This window comes from Quercus suber, unplaced genomic scaffold (assembly GCF_002906115.3).
Source record: "Quercus suber isolate HL8 unplaced genomic scaffold, Cork oak 2.0 scaffold_28, whole genome shotgun sequence".
Classification (NCBI taxonomy): domain Eukaryota; kingdom Viridiplantae; phylum Streptophyta; class Magnoliopsida; order Fagales; family Fagaceae; genus Quercus; species Quercus suber.
In genome coordinates, this window is record NW_027069493.1 from 554,220 (window position 1) to 575,910 (window position 21,691).

The window sequence follows — 21,691 nt, forward strand, 5'->3', positions numbered from 1 at the left end:
TCTTGAATTTTTTTTTTTATTATTGAAATTTACATTTAAAATTATTGTAAGTTCTTCAACCTTTAAAATTCATTACAAAAATTATAACTTAATTTTCGAAAGGAATGTACAATAGGATAAGTGTGTTAAATTTATAAAAGGACTATATGTAGGTTGTTGAATAAAATGAGTCTTATTAATTTTCTATAAATGTTTTCTAAGAGAAAAGTAGGACGCTACTTTTTATATTGTGAAAATGGAATTTAAGAAAAGTCTACAAGTTTTGTTTCGATAATACTGCTCTGGCCTATTTATAATTGGGAGAGTGCAACTGCAAGTTGAACATTCTTAAAGTCCGGTTGATAGGGTGAAAATAGGAAGATGTAAAATTATCTTTAACATACGGACAATTGTAAAACATTCTTGCAATTATCTTAATTTTACATCTTCCTGCTATGTTAAAAAATTATCTTACAACTATGTCAGTTTGTGTTCTATGAATTTCATAGCTTAATTGTTTTTGACCAAAAACTTAAAAGGTTTAGTGTAGAAACTTTTCAAAACTGATTGCTATGTGTTAAAAGCTAAATGGAAAAAAGTATATCGAGATACTATTGAGAGTGTGTAGGCTTGTAAAAAAAGTACTATTGAGATCTTTTTATCTTGTAAGGATTATCAGCAGAATGACTGGATGTAGACTGCATGTATTGTCTCAAAAGAGCAACTTGATATGTGCTTCAACTCCATCACCTAAAATATTTTTGGAATTGACGGCAACTTTGTTTATCATGATATGAAATAATTTTGAAACACCACAATGTAATATCTCTTAACTTGTTCTCTAATTTTATGATAAATAAAAATTTAGTGAAATATCATTATAAAATTATTATTCTATAAATTACAAATTGTAATTTATTTATTAATTTATGTTCCTAGGAACAACAGTATAAAAAAATTATCTTACAACTATGTCAGTTTGTGTTCTATTAATTTCATAGCTTAATTGTTTTTGACCAAAATCTTAAATGGTTTAGTGTAGAAACTTTTCAAAACTGATTGCTATGTGTTAAAGCTAAATGAAAAAAAGTATAACGAGATACTATTGAGAGAGTCTAGGCTTGTAAAAAAAGTACTATTGAGAGTTTTCTATTTTGTAAGGATAATCAGCAAAATGATTAGATGTAGACTACATGTATTGTCTCAAAAGAGTAACTTGATATGTGCTTCAACTCTGCCACCTAAAATATTATTGGAATTGACGGCAACTTTGTTTATCATGATATGAAATAATTTTGAAACACCACAATGTAATATCTCTTAACTTGTTCTCTAATTTTATGATAAATAAAAATTTAGTGAAATATCATTATATAATTATTATTCTATAAATTACAAATTGTAATTTATTTATTAATTTATGTTCTTAGGAGCAACAGTAGGCGGTCAGTTTTTACTTTTTTATTTTTTTTTAAACTCTCAAGGAGTGACAAAAAATTATAAAATAAGAAAAGATAATAAATAATATCAGTAAAATTTGTTTTACTTATTTTTTAAACTTTATTATTTAAACACATTGGTCACAAGGGAAAGAAAAACTAAAAAAATATATTACTTTGTTTAAAACTTAAAATAAATTTAAATTATACTTAAATAAAAAAATATTTATAAAAAATATTATTTAATTAATTAATTGTCATATCCTAAAAATGTTATATCTTAGTTTAAAAAAAAATGTTGTGTTAACGTATTGCGCATCATGTTTATATATGTGCTACATAGGTGGCAAGTGCACAAATACACTAAATAGAAGCTTCACCTAGCGGTGGCAAAATTAAATATGATCCGCGAATGCGATACGACACAACACAAAATTAATAGGTTATGGGTTGAGGCCTAATGGGTTCGTGTCATATTTGGGTTGATACGACTGACCCATTTAATGAATGGGTTGAATTAGTGTCCATCACATAAAACCTGTTTGACCTGTTTAATTAAATGATATTTTACCAATATATCATTCAAACTCTAGGTTTATAAACTTATTAGTTGTTGTAGTTTATTTTCTTTGACATATTATGATTGATTATTTGTAATATTGAGATATGCTTTAGTTTTAAATAATTATTACTAATGCAGTTACTCGTTAGTTTTGAATTTTATGTTAAAAATTTTTATTTGTTTTTCATAGTTCATATCAATTTGGTTAATACTAAAATTAATTTTTTTTTTTTTTCATTTTGATAAAATCTAATAAATAAATTGACATGACTAATTCGTTTAATAAATAAATTAAGTCAAAATTAAAAATTTTTACCTCTTTAATAAATATATTAAATTAAAATTAATTCATATAGTCAAATATTCGTAAATCGATATAATAAGAATTCAACACGCAAACCCAAATAGTCAGTGCTAAATACGACCGATCTATCACGCCTTTCCATGGGCAGGACCCATTTCATTGTGCTAGCCAGCTAATTCAAAATATATTGTAACCTCGTTTTAGGGAATATCCGAATAGGCAGGTCAAAAGTAATATCTCTTTCCTCTCTTTTAGGGAACACCCACTAATTCTAGTTCTTGTACGTACTTTGTGCTGTTCCCTCCTTTTTAATGCAATTGTTAATCAACGCAAAAAAAGAAAAAAAGAAAAAAAATTTAGGATTAAAAATTATTCTACAAAATTTTTATTATAACTTTGACGTAATATATTATAAGTAGTTAATTAAAGTATTATTCATATATAATTTTTTTTTTCAATTATACTTTGTCATGTCACATTTGTGGCAAAAATTTGTATAAATTTTTATAGTCTAAAATTTTTCAAAAAAATAAATCATTACATAGGTAAGAGTGGTTGGAAAATATCAAAATATGAGGAAAATAATGAAATCTTTATTCTTCGTAAACTAACTTAACTATTGGAGGGTTTTTGGTCAATTTATCCCGGTTCCCTTTGATAATTCATTTCTTTTCAGGTCACGAAATTGTTGTTGAAACCCAGACCATTCAGCCCACTGATTTTTCAACATCAATAGGAGGTATAGTTTATAATTTAACTTTTAGTTTTTTTTTTTATATTTTTAAATAAACTAGCTTTTTATTTTTTTTTGTAATATATTTAACATAAAAGTTACTGTTAATAAAAAAACATAAAAGTTACAAAAAAAATAATTATAACTTTTGATAAATAATATAAAAATAAGTTATTGAAAATAAGCAAATTTCAAATAAAAGGTTATTGTAGAGTAAAAAATAATAAATAAATAAACTCGAAGGTGGTTCAATTAAAATCGTCTTTTAGATATGGAGATAGGTCCCTTTAAAAAAAATTTGTGAGTAATAATTTTTTTTAGAGAGTTTTAACTTATGACGTCGCTTCTGTTGATAGTTTTTTATTATCAAACTAAAGCACCAATTGGTTTTTTAAGCAGGCGGAGATTGATTCTCAAATATCTTATTCAACAATCAATAACTTTCAAAAAAAAAACAATCAATAACTTTATTAATTGAATTAATTGAAATGTTAACTAATTAGATAAAAAAAAATAATAGCCTTTGTTTATATATACTGTTTAAAAATAATTATATTTTCACCAAATATAGGGCCCGTTTGGTACATATAATTAAATACATATTTTAAATTTTTAAATAATATTACACATATTTTCATATACTTTTTTACATATACATATTTTTAAAAAAATATAAACAATATTATCCGCTCCAATATTTCCCTAAATTCAATAAACCAATTAAAATAAGCTGAACAACAAACATTCTAAAAGCGGTAATCTTTTTCTCAAAAAAAAAAAAAAAAAGCGGTAATCCAAAAGCTTAAATGATACCTAACATAAGAGGAAAGTGAAAAGTTGAAAACTGTTGTCAGTGGCCCATAGATTGGATTGGGTAATCAAGAAAGCCTAGTGGGGAACACGAAATCTCCATCAAGCGAAGGGACCGGACCACCAAGCTTTCACGTGCCTTGATTTTGAGACCAATTTAGTTTTTTTTTTTTTTTTGATGAGAGAGACCAATTTAGTTAAGTAATTATAAAAAAGGTAGTGATCTGCTGGGGTCTTCTGTGTATATTATTTGACTTGATGTACATAGTTTAAATGACAGAATACCGTTCATCTCATGATGAAGGGTCTGCATCGATGCACCCAAGTTAATATCATGATTCATGTAGATCGTCCTCAACACTTCATTGTTCTCCCCTAAGTGCATATTGTAACCAAAAGATCAACTGACCCGCGCGCTTTTCTAAAGCGCGTGAAGGATTTCCTATGGTAATTTTTTTTTTTTTTGGTTCCTATGTCACTAGTCAAGTATGCCACACCATATTTTACATAATTTTTGGTACGAATTGTTATAGAGTTGTGTAAAAATTATGTAAAATATTTATTATTAGATTAAAATATCAATTCATTTTTAGTGTAAACATTGATAAGTTTTTATTCTATATAATATACTAAAATTATGATAAATATATTGTTATGAATGTATAAATGAATGTATGATAGTGTTTCTTTTTATCTAGATAAGCCTCAAAATATAAACGGATGTAAAAATTGTTTACCCTTCACAAATGAAAGTCACTTTATGTTTGTTTCAACAATGATATTTTTTAGGAAATGACTTATTTTTCAAATAATATTTTATATAAAATTATCTATTTTTTCTTTATTTGGTAGCAACCTTAAATGAGTTGAAAAACAATCTCATAACTTCTCTTATTTAACTTGCTGTGAGATAGAGTTGTTTTCCAAAAAAAAAATTAGTAGAAAATAATTTCTTAAAATAAATCATACTTTTTATTGTGAGATAGAGTTGTTTTCCAAAAAAAAAATTAGTAGAAAATAATTTCTTAAAATAAATCATACTTTTTATGTTGATTAAAGATAGTTTCCTTTAACTCATTTATTCTCATACTGTCAAACACTGAAAAATACAGAAAACTATCTTTACACAATATTTTCCTTCGAAACAAGCAGAGCGTAACATTCCCTAATCCCATATATTTCATAAAATTGTGAATGATTCAAACTTTTTTAATCACTTTATTATAACATACCAAAAAATAAAAATAAAAATGTCATAAAATAGAATAAATGGAAACACTATGGGTTATATTTATAACATCTTCACAAAAGCAATCTCATATATTTCATAAGTTCTCAAGTTTTTTTGTTGAGAATCCATTAAGTTCTTAAATTAAATTCAACTAGATAATTGCATTGATTTTAATTTGTCACTAAAAAAAGACTCTTTATATATATATATATAATTATTTTTCTCAATGCAATTAGATGTTTGAATTTATTTATTTAAAAAAAAAAAAAAAAACTATAGTTAAGATAATACTTAAATTGTACGATAAGTGTACACAATTTCTTGGTGGTTTAAAAATTGTGAATGAGCTTCACATTTTATGTATTTAGGGATGAAAGGCTCGGATAAGGATATTGGGTCGTGGGTCGTACATGAGGACATCAAAGAGTCTGAGGACAGACAAGTAGATTGTTAGGCCAAGAAAGAGGTTTGGTCATAATAAATAGGTTACGTTGTCCGAGGAGCCACCTTTCCTTGGCCAACAATGTGGAAGCTTAAAGTCTGACCACCCATCAAGTACTGGGCAGTGGGCAATCGTGCTTGGGAGGATAAGCTTCAAAGAGAGGTGAGTCAATAGAGAATTGAGAAATATCTGGGAAGAAAGCTGCTACCATCGCATTGAATGCTTTGCACCTAACCAACTGGCTGCATTAATGTGAAAGTGATGCCTGAACAGTGACTGCTAGCCTTACAACTACCCACAAAGATTTCAGGAATGTGCTAATGGGACAAATATCAAGGAGATTAGCAATCTAATCTACACGTGGAAGGCTAAGATAAAAGAAGGGAAGGAAGTATAAAAGGGGAAGGATTCCTTTACTGAAGGGATCATGAAAAACAAGAAAGAAAACTATTCTATAACCAAGAACTTGAATATTTGGATAAGTCTAAGAGAAATATATAAAGGATGAGGTGAGCTGCTCGTAGTTGCCTATCGGTATGAATGAAGATCTCGGACTAAAGTATCCTTGTCAGGTCGGCTTGTTGATGAAATTAAAATTGGGGGCTGTAAAATGCTTATCTGCAAGAATCCCAAAATAAAAGTGTCATTAGAATGTGAGTTCGTTAAATAAAAACAGTTAGTATACGAATTACAAGAAGAGGAATGGGAGACTGTGAGTTTATAATGTGCATTGTCAAACATGGAACTTAAGCCTAAGTACCCACCTGGTTTCCTCTCATGTTGGCAAATGAAGTCATCATGCCATTCACTCGAGATAATCAGAAAATCTTGGTCTATGCTTGTTAGTTTCAGGAAGACACGAGATGAGTTTTGACTTCAGGGAACTAGTCTTAAGGTAGTAACTATGCTCTTAGGAAGCTGGTAGTTGTACGCTCAATTAACATCGTGAAGGGTGAGGTTTACACCCATTTCTCATTAAGGGCATCTACGCTACTACTATTCTAAACATGTTTTGGAGAACACTGGGTCAGGCAGGGTCTATGTACATCAGAAATCTCTAGTTCTCTACCATAGGATCTTTATCCTCCATCTATGAAGGCAATCATAGGATTACACTTTCTTTCTGATCTTAAGGCATGCCATTCTCCTTGAAGGCAATGTCTGATGGAAACCTTGACTGGTATGTTATAACGAGCCTTAAATCTCTCTATGCCCTTTGGGGTGTCTACCAAGTTAGCAAATCTACCCATTTGAGACATGAGTGGAAGATGTTAGAAGAATAAGGTGAAAATTAGGAGGCTAAGGAAGAAAAGGTCCTAGAAATAAATAGGTGGGCTAAAGGTTACTTACAAAAATATGGGAAAGAGCACCTCGGACTGGTTCTTGAGAGTTGAAGATTTAAAAAGTGGGGCATCTGGATTATTCAAGCAATTTATATAGGAGGGGAAAGTAAGCAGGAAAATTCCCACTCGAATCCCTATAGAAAATCTCCACCGTAAGATTTTTATCACACTGTAGAACGTGGGGGACATGGTGCTGTGTGAAGTAAATGCTGAAGCGTCCCAGATACCGAAGCGTCAGGAGCGTGCTTATTGTAGGTGAAAAGACACTCACATGGGTGGAAACATCATGAGTGTGGGAAGTGTAGTAACACAAGGTCGAAACCTTATTTTTCCTCAAGGGAAAGAAAGAACAGAGTTTCAAAAGACTATTGTAGGGTTGAAAGGCCTGGATAAGGATATTGGGCCGTGGGCCGTACCCAAGGACAGACAAGTATTAGTGAAGACAAGCATTTTATTGGGTTGAGGAAGGGGTCTGGTCATAATAAACAGGTGACGTTGTCCGATGAGCCACTATTCCTCAGCCAACAGAGCGGAAGCCTAAAGTCTAACCACCCATCAAGTACTGAGCAGTGGGCAACCATACTTTGGAGGATAAGCTTCAGAGAGAGGTGAGTCAATAGAGAATTGAGAAATATCTGGAAAAAAAGCTACTACCATCGCATTGAATGCTCTGCACCTAACCAACTGGTCGCATTGATGTGGAAGTGATGTTTGAACAGTGACTTCTAGCCTTACAGCACAGCTACTCACAAAGATTTCAGGAATTGAGAAATATCTGGAAAGAAAGCTACTACCATTGCATTGAATGCTCTGCACCTAACCAACTGGTCGCATTGATGTGGAAGTGATGCTCGAACAGTGACTTCTAGCCTTACAGTTACCCACAAAGATTTCAGGAATGTGTTGATGAAACAAGAATCAAGGAGATTAGCAATCTGATCTACACGTGGAAGGCTAAGATGAAAGAAAGGAATGGAGTATAAAAGGTGAAGGATTCCATTACAGAAGGGATCATGAAAAACAAGAAAGAAAACTATTCTATAACCAAGAACTTGAATATTTGTATAAGTCTAAGAGAAATATATATAAGAACATACCATCCTAGGACTTAACCGAGGAGTGTTTTTCTTTTCAACTTGTTTGCTTTAGTCATCCCAACACCAACTAGCCTATTGTGATCTACATTTTAACTCATTGGGCATTCAGTAACAAATCAACTCTCCAACAAATCTATTGTTTTGGGCTTATTGGGTCATTGTCCAAATCGTTTGGGCTGTGGATCAAATCGGGTCCTTACAATGTACTTTTTGTATTTTTATCTTAAAAAATTGTACTTTTGTATTTGGTAGGATCCCAAAATGGGTCACATTAAGTAAGTAAATTGTTTATAAGTTATAACTATAGATGAAGCCAGAACTTTGAGTTAAGGGGACGACTTTACTGCTGGCTATGTGCGAAGGTTTTAACCTCTGTCTTTGCTACTACTTAGCTGTTGAGGGTTTTTTTTTTTTTTTTTTTTTTTTTTTTTTTTTTTNATTCAAACTTTAGGTTTATAAACTTATTAGTTATTGTAGTTTATTTTCTTTGACATATTATGATTGATTATTTGTAATATTGAGATATGCTTTAGTTTTAAATAATTATTACTGATGCAATTACTCGTTAGTTTTGAATTTTATATTAAAAATTTTTATTTGTTTTTCATAATTCATATCAATTTGGTTAATACTAAAATTAGTTTTTTCTTTTTTCATTTTTATAAAATCTAATACACAGATCGACATGACTAACTCATTTAATAAATAAATTAAGTTAAAGTTAAAAAATCTTAACCTATTTAATAAATATATTAAATTAAAATTGATTCATACGGTGACATACTCGTAAATCGATATAATAAAAATTCAACACGCAAACCCACGTAGTCACCGCTAAATACGACCGACCTATCACGCCTTTCCATGGGCAGGACCCATTTCATTGTGCTAGCCAGCTAATTAAAAATATATTGTAACCTCGTTTTAGGGAATAGCCGAATAGGCAGGTCAAAAGTAATATCTCTTTCCTCTCTTTTAGGGAACAGCCACTAATTCTAGTTCTTGTACGTACTTTGGGCTGTTCCCTCCTTTTTAATGCAATTGTTAATCAACGCAAAAAAAGAAAAAAAGAAAAAAAATTTAGGATTAAAAATTATTCTACAAAATTTTTTTTATAACTTTTGACCGTGATATATTATAAGTAGTTAATTAAAGTATTACTCATATATAAATTTTTTTTTTCAATTATACTTTGTCATATCACATTTGTGGCAAAAAATTGTATAAATTTTTATAGTCTAAAATTTTTCAAAAAAATAAAGCATTACATAGGTAAGAGTGGTTGGAAAATATCAAAATATGAGGAAAATAATGAAATCTTTATTCTTCATAAACTAACTTAACTATAGGAGGGTCTTTGGTCAGTTCATCCCGGTTCCCTTTAATAATCATTTCTTTTCAGGTCACGAAATTGTTGTTGAAACCCAGACCATTCAGCCCACTGATTTTTCAACATCAATAGGAGGTATAGTTTATAATTTAACTTTTAGTTTTTTTTTCTTTAAATAAACTAGCTTTTTATTTTTTTGGTAATATATTTAACATAAAAGTTACTGTTCATAAAAAAAACATAAAAGTTACAAAAAAAATAATTATAACTTTTGATAAATAATATAAAAATAAGTTATTGAAAATAAGCAAATTTCAAATAAACACTTTACATGGTAGGCTAAAAGGTTATTGTAGAGTAAAAAATAATAAATAAATAAACTCAAAGGTGGTTCAATTAAAATCGTCTTTTAGATATGGAGATAGGTCCCTTTAAAAAAAAAAAATTTGTGAGTAATAATTTTTTTTAGAGAGTTTTAACTTATGACATTCGCTTCTGTTGATAGTTTTTTATTATCAAACTAAAGCACCAATCGGTTTTTTAAACAGGCGGAGATTGATTCTCAAATATCTTATTCAACAATCAATAACTTTATTAATTGAATTAATTGGAATGTTAACTAATTAGATAAAAAAAAATAATAGCCTTCGTTTATATATACTGTTTAAAAATAATTATATTTTCACCAAATATAGGGCCCGTTTGGTACATATGATTAAACACATGTTTTTAATTTTTAAATAACATTACACATATTTCCATATAATTTTTTACATATACATATTTCTAAAAAAATATAAACAACGTTATTAAAACAATATTATCCGCTCCAATATTTCCCTAAATTCAATAAACCAATTAAAATAAGCTGAACAACAAACATTCTAAAAGCGGTAATCTCTTTCTCAAAAAATAAAAGCGGTAATCCAAAAGCTTAAATTATGCCTAACTATCCGCTCCAATATTTCCCTAAATTCAATAAACCAATTAAAATAAGCTGAACAACAAACATTCTAAAAGCGGTAATCTCTTTCTCAAAAAAAAAAAAAAACGGTAATCCAAAAGCTTAAATCATACCTAACATAAGAGGAAAGTGAAAAGTTGAAAACTGTTGTCAGTGGCCCATAGATTGGATTGGGTAATCAAGAAAGCCTGGTGGGGAACACGAAATCTCCATCAAGCGAAGGGACCGGACCCCCAAGCTTTCACGTGCCTTGATTTTGAGACCAATTTAGTTTTTTTTTTTTTTTTGATGAGAGAGACCAATTTAGTTAAGTAATTATAAAAAAGGTAGTGATCTGCTGGGGTCTTCTGTGTATATTATTTGACTTGATGTACATAGTTTAAATGACAGAATACCGTTCATCTCATGATGAAGGGTCTGCATCGATGCACCCAAGTTAATATCATGATTCATGTAGATCGTCCTCAACACTTCATTGTTCTCCCCTAAGTGCATATTGTAACCAAAAGATCAACTGACCCGCGCGCTTTTCTAAAGCGCGTGAAGGATTTCCTATGGTAATTTTTTTTTTTTTTGGTTCCTATGTCACTAGTCAAGTATGCCACACCATATTTTACATAATTTTTGGTACGAATTGTTATAGAGTTGTGTAAAAATTATGTAAAATATTTATTATTAGATTAAAATATCAATTCATTTTTAGTGTAAACATTGATAAGTTTTTATTCTATATAATATACTAAAATTATGATAAATATATTGTTATGAATGTATAAATGAATGTATGATAGTGTTTCTTTTTATCTAGATAAGCCTCAAAATATAAACGGATGTAAAAATTGTTTACCCTTCACAAATGAAAGTCACTTTATGTTTGTTTCAACAATGATATTTTTTAGGAAATGACTTATTTTTCAAATAATATTTTATATAAAATTATCTATTTTTTCTTTATTTGGTAGCAACCTTAAATGAGTTGAAAAACAATCTCATAACTTCTCTTATTTAACTTGCTGTGAGATAGAGTTGTTTTCCAAAAAAAAAATTAGTAGAAAATAATTTCTTAAAATAAATCATACTTTTTATTGTGAGATAGAGTTGTTTTCCAAAAAAAAAATTAGTAGAAAATAATTTCTTAAAATAAATCATACTTTTTATGTTGATTAAAGATAGTTTCCTTTAACTCATTTATTCTCATACTGTCAAACACTGAAAAATACAGAAAACTATCTTTACACAATATTTTCCTTCGAAACAAGCAGAGCGTAACATTCCCTAATCCCATATATTTCATAAAATTGTGAATGATTCAAACTTTTTTAATCACTTTATTATAACATACCAAAAAATAAAAATAAAAATGTCATAAAATAGAATAAATGGAAACACTATGGGTTATATTTATAACATCTTCACAAAAGCAATCTCATATATTTCATAAGTTCTCAAGTTTTTTTGTTGAGAATCCATTAAGTTCTTAAATTAAATTCAACTAGATAATTGCATTGATTTTAATTTGTCACTAAAAAAAGACTCTTTATATATATATATATAATTATTTTTCTCAATGCAATTAGATGTTTGAATTTATTTATTTAAAAAAAAAAAAAAAAACTATAGTTAAGATAATACTTAAATTGTACGATAAGTGTACACAATTTCTTGGTGGTTTAAAAATTGTGAATGAGCTTCACATTTTATGTATTTAGGGATGAAAGGCTCGGATAAGGATATTGGGTCGTGGGTCGTACATGAGGACATCAAAGAGTCTGAGGACAGACAAGTAGATTGTTAGGCCAAGAAAGAGGTTTGGTCATAATAAATAGGTTACGTTGTCCGAGGAGCCACCTTTCCTTGGCCAACAATGTGGAAGCTTAAAGTCTGACCACCCATCAAGTACTGGGCAGTGGGCAATCGTGCTTGGGAGGATAAGCTTCAAAGAGAGGTGAGTCAATAGAGAATTGAGAAATATCTGGGAAGAAAGCTGCTACCATCGCATTGAATGCTTTGCACCTAACCAACTGGCTGCATTAATGTGAAAGTGATGCCTGAACAGTGACTGCTAGCCTTACAACTACCCACAAAGATTCCAGGAATGTGCTAATGGGACAAATATCAAGGAGATTAGCAATCTAATCTACACGTGGAAGGCTAAGATAAAAGAAGGGAAGGAAGTATAAAAGGGGAAGGATTCCTTTACTGAAGGGATCATGAAAAACAAGAAAGAAAACTATTCTATAACCAAGAACTTGAATATTTGGATAAGTCTAAGAGAAATATATATTAAAACATACCATCCTTGGATTTGACTGATGGTGTTTTTCTTTTCAACTTGTTTGCTTTAGTCATCCCAACACCAACTAGCCTATTGTGATCTACATTTTAACTCATTGGGTGTTCAGTAACAAATCCACTCTCTAACAAATCTATTGTTTTGGGCTTATTGGGCCATTGTCCAAATCTTTTGGGCTATGGATCAAATCGACTTGAAGGCAATGTCTGATGGAAACCTTGACTGGTATGTTATAACGAGCCTTAAATCTCTCTATGCCCTTTGGGGTGTCTACCAAGTTAGCAAATCTACCCATTTGAGACATGAGTGGAAGATGTTAGAAGAATAAGGTGAAAATTAGGAGGCTAAGGAAGAAAAGGTCCTAGAAATAAATAGGTGGGCTAAAGGTTACTTACAAAAATATGGGAAAGAGCACCTCGGACTGGTTCTTGAGAGTTGAAGATTTAAAAAGTGGGGCATCTGGATTATTCAAGCAATTTATATAGGAGGGGAAAGTAAGCAGGAAAATTCCCACCCGAATCCCTATAGAAAATCTCCATCGTAAGATTTTTATCACACTGTAGAACGTGGGGGACAGGGTGCCGTGTGAAGTAAATGCTGAAGCGTCCCAGATACCGAAGCGTCAGGAGCGTGCTTAATGTAGGTGAAAAGACACTCACATGGGTGGAAACATCATGAGTGTGGGAAGTGCAGTAATACAAGGTCGAAACCCTATTTTTCCTCGAGGGAAAGAAAGAACAGAGTTTCGAAGGACTATTGTAGGGTTGAAAGGCCTGGATAAGGATATTGGGCCGTGGGCCGTACCCAAGGACAGACAAGTATTAGTGAAGACAAGCATTTTATTGGGTTGAGGAAGAGGTCTGATCATAATAAACAGGTGACGTTGTCCGATGAGCCACCATTCCTCAGCCAACAGAGCGGAAGCCTAAAGTCTAACCACCCATCAAGTACTGAGCAGTGGGCAACCATACTTTGGAGGATAAGCTTCAGAGAGAGGTGAGTCAATAGAGAATTGAGAAATATCTGGAAAAAAAAGCTACTACCATCGCATTGAATGCTCTGCACCTAACCAACTGGTCATATTGATGTGGAAGTGATGCTTGAACAGTGACTTCTAGCCTTACAGCACAGCTACTCACAAAGATTTCAGGAATTGAGAAATATCTGGAAAGAAAGCTACTACCATTGCATTGAATACTCTGCACCTAACCAACTGGTCGCATTGATGTGGAAGTGATGCTCGAACAAGGACTTCTAGCCTTACAGCTACCCACAAAGATTTCAGGAATGTGTTGAAATAAGTATCAACGAGATTAGCAATCTGATCTACACGTGGAAGGCTAAGATGAAAGAAAGGAATGGAGTATAAAAGGTGAAGGATTCCATTACAGAAGGGATCATGAAAAACAAGAAAGAAAACTATTCTATAACAAAGAACTTGAATATTTGTATAAGTCTAAGAGAAATATATATAAGAACATACCATCCTAGGACTTAACCGAGGAGTGTTTTTCTTTTCAACTTGTTTGCTTTAGTCATCCCAACACCAACTAGCCTATTGTGATCTACATTTTAACTCATTGGGCATTCAGTAACAAATCAACTCTCCAACAAATCTATTGTTTTGGGCTTATTGGGTCATTGTCCAAATCGTTTGGGCTGTGGATCAAATCGGGTCCTTACAATGTACTTTTTGTATTATTATCTTAAAAAATTGTACTTTTGTATTTGGTAGGATCCCAAAATGGGTCACATTAAGTAAGTAAATTGTTTATAAGTTATAACTATAGATGAAGCCAGAACTTTGAGTTAAGGGGACAGCTTTACTGCTGGCTATGTGCGAAGGTTTTAACCTCTGTCTTTGCTACTACTTAGCTGTTGAGGGTTTATTTTTTTATTTTTATTTTTATTTTTTTTTTGGGTAGGGTTGTTTATTTTGGATAAAATTGGTTAATTAAGCTTAATTTTTTTAGTTTTATTATTGATAATTTTTGTTGTTGAGCTTTTTTTTACTTGTATATTTTGTTTTAGATTTTAGATCTAGAAATTTTTTTATGGTCACTAAAACAAGGAAAATGTTAGAGCTATAAGCTTTTTTATAATTATTAATATCATAAGTGGTTACTTATAAGTAAAAAAATGATGTGAGTGATGGGCCCATTAAGCAAACCAATAAGAATTTGCTATCAAAACAGTTTGTAAAAGTGTTGTAAAAAGTTTGTGAGTATAGCATTATATTTAAAAGAATCAATGCTATTATTTAAGGGAAACAAAATGTAATTTTATAAAACAAAATTGATAAAATTAGTACACATATATATAATAATATATTTTTAAAAAATTTGTGGGGGCCATTGCCCCCCTAATCTAATGATAGCTCTATCCCTAGTTATAACGCACTCTAATCTCACATATTTCATAAGATTGTGAACGACTCAAGCATTAATCGTGGACGCTAGATGTTGAAACTCTATATAAAAAAAAAACATTTTTTAGAAACGAAAAAAAAAAAAAAAAAACATTAATCTCTTGATAAGGGGGGAGTTCTCGATCTCTGCCTGTAACTGGCGTCATCCGACTCCTCAGAAGAGTGCTTAGAGTTATGAGCCTTACGCCTTCGTCGTTCATATCGCAATTCCCTCTTCAACTTGTCGACTTCACGCTGCAGATTTCCTTCGCTCCGTACGGGAGAAACATGGCCTTTCCCCCGGGAGCGGCTTCTATCTGTATGGGTTGTACGGGTACTTCCCTCGTGATCCTCCCCTTGTTCGCGGCCTATCAACGGATCGCCGTGCTGAGAGCCCCTAGACTCTGCCTGTTGTTGATTGACGTTTGCTTGTTGCGGGCCCGCCAATGGTTGCTGCGGTACTCCCTCTTCCATCGTGAGTATCACACCTGCCCTTCCTTCTCAACAGATCAAGTTCTCCCCACAGATGGCGCCAATTGTAAGGACCCAATTTGAATTGAGTGTTGGGTTTTCAGCCCAATAAGCCCAAACAATAAATTTATAGAGTATGGGCTCAAGAACTAGTACTGTTTTTCAGGAAGGGTTCTACTCATCAAGTAATAAGGGATACTATTGATTCGCTCTATGAGGAAAAACTCTCCTCGGCCCTCTCTCAATTGGTCTGTTCTTCTCTCTCTCTTTTTTCTTTTTCTTTTCTGGTCAGAAGTCCCCCCTGTTTTCTTCGTTTCTACATTATATACTTCGTTTCTTTTTTTGTTTCCTTTGTACACGTGTAGTTCTTATCCTGGGGGCTCCTTTCTGTCCCATCTAGTCCCTACCGAAACTTTCAGCTTAGTGGTCATAAAGCTGTTTAGCTACTATTCAGGTATCACCTCCACATTAATGCGGCCAGAGTGTTAGGTGGACAACATTTAATGAGGAGGTGATAGACTTTAGAAGATATTTTCTACCTTCTCCGACACCTCTTTAAGCTATATCCAACTTCCAATTCAGCTACAACCTGGCAGAATCTTTCAGTTAGTACGACGGTTACCTTCACCTCGGACTTTGGCGTCCTCGGACGTGTGCTATACCACTGTATATAACACCTGTTTATACCTTTTCATATCACCTATTTGACGTGAATAAAACTTCTTTAGGCTGTCCTCGGACAACTGCGTATCCTCGGATCGGGCCTTTGGGCCCTGAGCCCAATTCTGAGGGCTACTATACCTTTTTTAGGTAACAGGCCCCACACTCACATTTAAAATTTAGATGCAGTGCTTTATGTACAATATATTATATTATCCAATTAAATTTAAATACATAACTACATTAAATTTAATTATTTTATTTACCATGACTTTTGAGTGGAGTTATAGTATGTCTCTGTATTAGAATTTCTTTCCCTCTCCCTTATATGTGTTTGTTTCTTAAAAAAAAAAAATTAATGAGCTTTAAAAAGTAAAACACTATCTATATTCTATTCATCTATACATGTTTAAATACATATTCTCAAAAAAAAAAAAAAAAAAAGTTTAAATACAGTTATTTGTTCTGCACTCAAAATTCTCAACAGGTTAAAAAGGCGCGTGGTGTTTGCATTTTATGTTTTTTTTTCTTTCTTTCTAGGCGGCCCAAATAAATGAAGCTGTTGGGCAGTTTCAGATTCGCAGTCCCAAAGTCTTGCCCATGCCTTCTAGAATGTTGACCGTTGAAAAATCCCATTTCGTTCTCCCCACTCAAACTCAACCGACAACCGTTGTGTTGCCCTTCTTTCTTTCTCTCCGACATGTATAAATCCCCAACGTTCTTTGCAACAAAAAACAAACCTTACACCACAATCTACACACAAAAACAGTACTAAAAAGACACACACAAACACAATGCATAAGAGTGGTTCAGCATCGTCACTTGGAAAAAAAAAAAAAAAAAAAAGTTTAAATACAGTTATTTGTTCTGCACTCAAAATTCTCAACAGGTTAAAAAGGCGCGTGGTGTTTGCATTTTATGTTTTTTTTTCTTTCTTTCTAGGCGGCCCAAATAAATGAAGCTGTTGGGCAGTTTCAGATTCGCAGTCCCAAAGTCTTGCCCATGCCTTCTAGAATGTTGACCGTTGAAAAATCCCATTTCGTTCTCCCCACTCAAACTCAACCGACAACCGTTGTGTTGCCCTTCTTTCTTTCTCTCCGACATGTATAAATCCCCAACGTTCTTTGCAACAAAAAACAAACCTTACACCACAATCTACACACAAAAACAGTACTAAAAAGACACACACAAACACAATGCATAAGAGTGGTTCAGCATCGTCACTTGGACCCGGAGGGCTGGACCTAACCCAGACCTTCTTCAGGCAAATTCAACGCGCCGCCCCTCCTTCCCCAACTAAGCGACACACCAAAATCTCTGTCGTTGGAGCCGGCAACGTGGGCATGGCCATAGCTCAAACTATTCTGACCCAAGACGTAGCCGACGAGCTCGTCCTCATCGACGCCAAGGCCGACAAGCTACGCGGCGAGATGCTTGATCTTCAACACGCTGCTGCGTTTTTACCTCGCACCAAAATCCAGGCTTCTGTCGACTACGCACTCACCGCTGGATCTGATCTCTGTATAGTCACTGCTGGGGCTCGCCAGATCCCAGGCGAGTCTAGGCTCAATCTGCTGCAGAGGAATGTGACTCTGTTTAGGAGTATTATTCCTCCGCTGGCGCGTTACTCGCCGGAGGCCATTTTGCTTATAGTTTCTAATCCCGTTGATGTGCTAACTTACGTGGCGTGGAAGCTATCCGGATTCCCTTCGAATCGGGTTATTGGGTCGGGTACTAACCTCGACTCGTCCAGGTTTCGGTTCCTCATCGCCGATCATCTCGACGTCAACGCTCAGGATGTGCAGGTCAGTTACTTGTCTTCTTTTTGTTTTTTAAGATACTCTCACAATAAAAAGTAGTAATGCACTGATGCTTAGGGTTTGGCTAGAAGTTTTGCGGATTACCTGCATCGGAGTTACAGAATTTCATATTGTATCTGGTTTATGTTATTCCGATTTTTTATTTATTTATTTTTTATAACATATGTGATTAGGTTCTTCCTTAAAAAGAAAAAAGAAAAAAAAAATGTTAGGTTTTGACTTGAAAAAGTGAAACATAAACGGACATGTTCGTATGTTGAAAGCCTTGTCCTAATTGAATAAAAAATTTATCAGTGAATTCAATTTACAATTATAGCCTCCAAATATATATATATATATATATTTTTTGGTAATACTGATAGATTTGTTATTCTAACTTGTATTTTTTTTATTGGGCGAACAGTCAACTATAAATTTAGTTAATTGACCATGCATTGACTATTAAGCGATAAATTTAGTGGATTTTCTTTCTTTTTTTCTCTCTCTTAATATATATATATATATATTTATAATAAAAGAATGAAGGATATGAATGAGAGATTAACTAATTAAATTAATTTAGGTAATGCAATGGTATTTGCTTAGGCTCCGTTTGAGAGAAGGGAATGGAATGAAAATGAATAAAAATAATAATTTTAAAATATTCTTCCCTTCTCTTGTTTGGAAGTATTAATGAAGGGAATGAAAACTTGTTTGAGAGTTTAAGTGGGAGGGAATGGAATGGGTAGGAGAGAACGCTCATTTCTCTCTATTCCCTTAAAATCTTAAATTTTCATTCCCCTGAAATTAGGAAGAAGAGAGGGAATGAAATTAGATTTAATGATTTTTTTACTAAAACTTCCAAAATACCTCTATATATTCAACCATTTATTTTAAAATAAGGGTCTAATAGTAATATTGTCATAAAATGATTTCATTCCATTCCCTTTATGTTGCTCCCAAACAGAATTACTTACATTTCATTCATTTTCATTCATTTCCATTCATTTATTTTAAAATATTCAATCAAGGTTACTTAATTCTATTCTATTCCATTTTTTTCCATTCATTTTTCTTACTTAAATACATTCCATTCTATTTCATTCTCTTATGATCATCTCATTCCATTCCATCCCATTTCCTTATGAACTTCCAAGCGGAGCCTTCATTTAGTAGACTCTACCTTGTTAATAAACTTGGTTGTAATAATTAATTAATGCAGGCTTTCATAGTTGGGGAGCATGGTGATAGCTCAGTGGCACTATGGTCAAGCATTAGTGTCGGGGGCGTTCCGGTATTGAGCTTCCTAGAAAAGCAACAAATTGCATACGAAAAGGAGACCTTAGAGAATATCCACAAAGAAGTAATAGATAGTGCTTATGAAGTAATAAGCCTCAAAGGGTACACATCCTGGGCTATTGGGTACTCTGTGGCTAACTTGGCTCGATCCATACTAAGAAACCAGAGGAAGATCCACCCAGTCTCGGTCGTTGCTAGTGGGTTCTATGGGATTGAAGGTGGAGACGTGTTCTTGAGCTTGCCAGCCCAGCTTGGTAGGGGTGGAGTCTTGGGTGTGGCCAATGTGCATTTGACTGATGAGGAGGCTCACCAACTTAGGGACTCTGCTAAAACCATCTTGGAGGTGCAAAACCAGTTGGGAATATGAGTCACATCATCGTGGTTCCCTACTTTTGAATCCCTTTCCATTTGCATGTTTTATTTTTAATTTTTTTAGAGACGCAATATGACTATTGTGTATGTTATCTTTTGGGGGTGGATTTCAAGTTTATGTTTAGTTGATCTAACTTTCTAAAGTAGTGTTTTTATTTTAATCAATTAATTAGAATTAATAAAAGAAAGCGTATTGAATTTTTTAATGGTTTCCTAATCTATTTTACAGTATAGCAAGATTATTTGATATTTTGTATTTCATGTATATTGGCTTTAATTTTTGGCCAATAGCTCAATTTCTGTATTGAAAACTTATTTATTTATTTATTGTTATTGAAATTTATATTTAAAAATATTATAAGTGCTTTTTACAAAAGTTATAACTTTTCTAAAGGGATGGGCAATAGGTCCAGTGTGGAATAAATTATAGGACTATTTTGTAAACATCTGAATAAAATGAGTCTTATTAATTTTATAAAAGCGAAAACATCATTTTAATCTTTATATTTTAAGGTTATGGTCAATTTGGTCTCTGTTATTTTCAACTTATAGTCAATTTAGTTTTCACCGTTAACTCACTAACGAAAAATGCTTACGTGGCAAGCAATTTGTCTTGTTGGTGCACATGTGGCAAAGTCAATTAATTAAATATTTTAAAAGGGACATCAGCATTTTAATAATAAAAGAAGTTCATGTTAGACAAAAAAATTCTGAAAAAATTAAGTAAAAGAAAAAAAAAAGGAAGTGAATTTTTAAAAGAATCCTCACTTTCTTTTATTTTCTTTAGAATTCTTGCACTTTCTTATTTTCCAAACACAATATACCCAGCAACACCCAACACTCAGCAACACCACAATATGAAATCAAACCCCAATACCGAGTGTTTAGCCAAAAAAATCCCAATACCGACATCAACACTAAATAAGCACTCTAGAATGAATTTAAAATTAAGTTTAATTCTTTAAATACCCATTATCTCCCTTTGAGGGACAATTCAAATCCCAAGACTCCTGGATTTGGAAGAGTATTTGCTCATGTCTGAATTCCCCTCTGATACAGGCTAAATGGAGAGTAGGGAATGTAGGGAAGATATGCTCATTTGGCCTCTATATAATAGGGGAGTTTCTGAGGTTAAAAGCGGATATCAGCCTCTTGCAGGAGGCACTCAACATAATATTCACACAAGTACAAACATTGAATGGATTTGAAAGAATTTATGGAGTTTGAAAATTCCATTCGTACTTAGGGGTTGTTTGGTTTTTGTGTTTCCGTCACTTATGACTCAAAAATGGTAGGACTCACGATTGAGAAGTGTGTTTGACATTGTTTTCAGTTTTTGTTTCCATCACTCAATTATTTGATTTTTAAATGATGAGTTATGGAAACTGAAAACACATTTTAGATATTTTCAATTTTCAAAACTCAGTTTCCATGACATTTTCGTAATTAAACCCATATACATAGGACCCACTGTCAGTGCAAAGTCACACCAGGTGCATCTTTTTCTTTCTTTCTTTCTTCTTCACAAACTCACTCCAACGACCATTTTTTTTCTTCTTCATTCTTTTCTTTCTTTTCTTCTTCACAAAAACACCAAATATACTTTAAAAAAAAAACACATGGGTACCGAATTCTCAAACCTAGAAAATCAAACCCATAAACACATGAGTTAGATCATGCACACCAACACACAAACACAAACCCACAAACATGTTCATCCACATAGCCACAAAAATTCCATTGCCACCAATCATTCCAATCCAATGGCCACAAAACAAAAACTCACTTTCTGCTAAATTAAGTCAACAAACAGTGAAGCTTAAAAGCAAAACCAAAATCTAAGTACAGATACAAAACAACAGTGTAGATGTGAGGAAAATGAGAAATGGGTTTCACCATGGGTTTGACTCCATAGTCAAGTCCCTCATCCTCTGTGGCTGCCACCCTTTCCCTCGCCGCCGCTGCTTCTCCAAAACCCACTTCATCTCTTCCCCATAACCCAGCTTCATCCAACCGGCCTCTAGTGACTCGTTGTGATCGGTCAGGACCACGAGGAAATCAGTGAGACCGACTTGGTGGAGTCAAAGAAAGGCTCCATCGGAACGCGCTCTTGGCAGCGGGCGAGTGGGTTGGCCAAGTGGATATCGAAGTCACAA

At 32.8% G+C, this 21,691-nt stretch overlaps 1 protein-coding gene across 1 annotated transcript; it reads left to right on the forward strand.

Moving 5' to 3' along the window:
- Positions 1-17,057: 17,057 nt before the first annotated feature.
- LOC111988137 (L-lactate dehydrogenase A) lies at positions 17,058-19,741 on the forward strand. Its single transcript, XM_024019908.2, has 2 exons — positions 17,058-17,870; positions 19,087-19,741. The coding sequence occupies exons 1-2, from the start codon at positions 17,262-17,264 to the stop codon at positions 19,528-19,530; spliced, it is 1,053 nt and encodes a 350-aa protein (XP_023875676.1). The 5' UTR covers positions 17,058-17,261; the 3' UTR covers positions 19,531-19,741.
- The last annotated feature ends 1,950 nt before the right edge of the window (positions 19,742-21,691 follow it).

What these genes read in the sequence shown, in the direction of transcription:
- LOC111988137 (XM_024019908.2), top strand. Translation starts at nt 17,262, where the DNA reads ATGCATAAGAGTGGTTCAGCATCGTCACTTGGACCCGGAGGGCTGGAC. An exon ending in TCAACGCTCAGGATGTGCAG is followed by an intron (nt 17,871 to 19,086) that starts GTCAGTTACTTG and finishes TAATTAATGCAG; the next exon opens with GCTTTCATAGTTGGGGAGCA.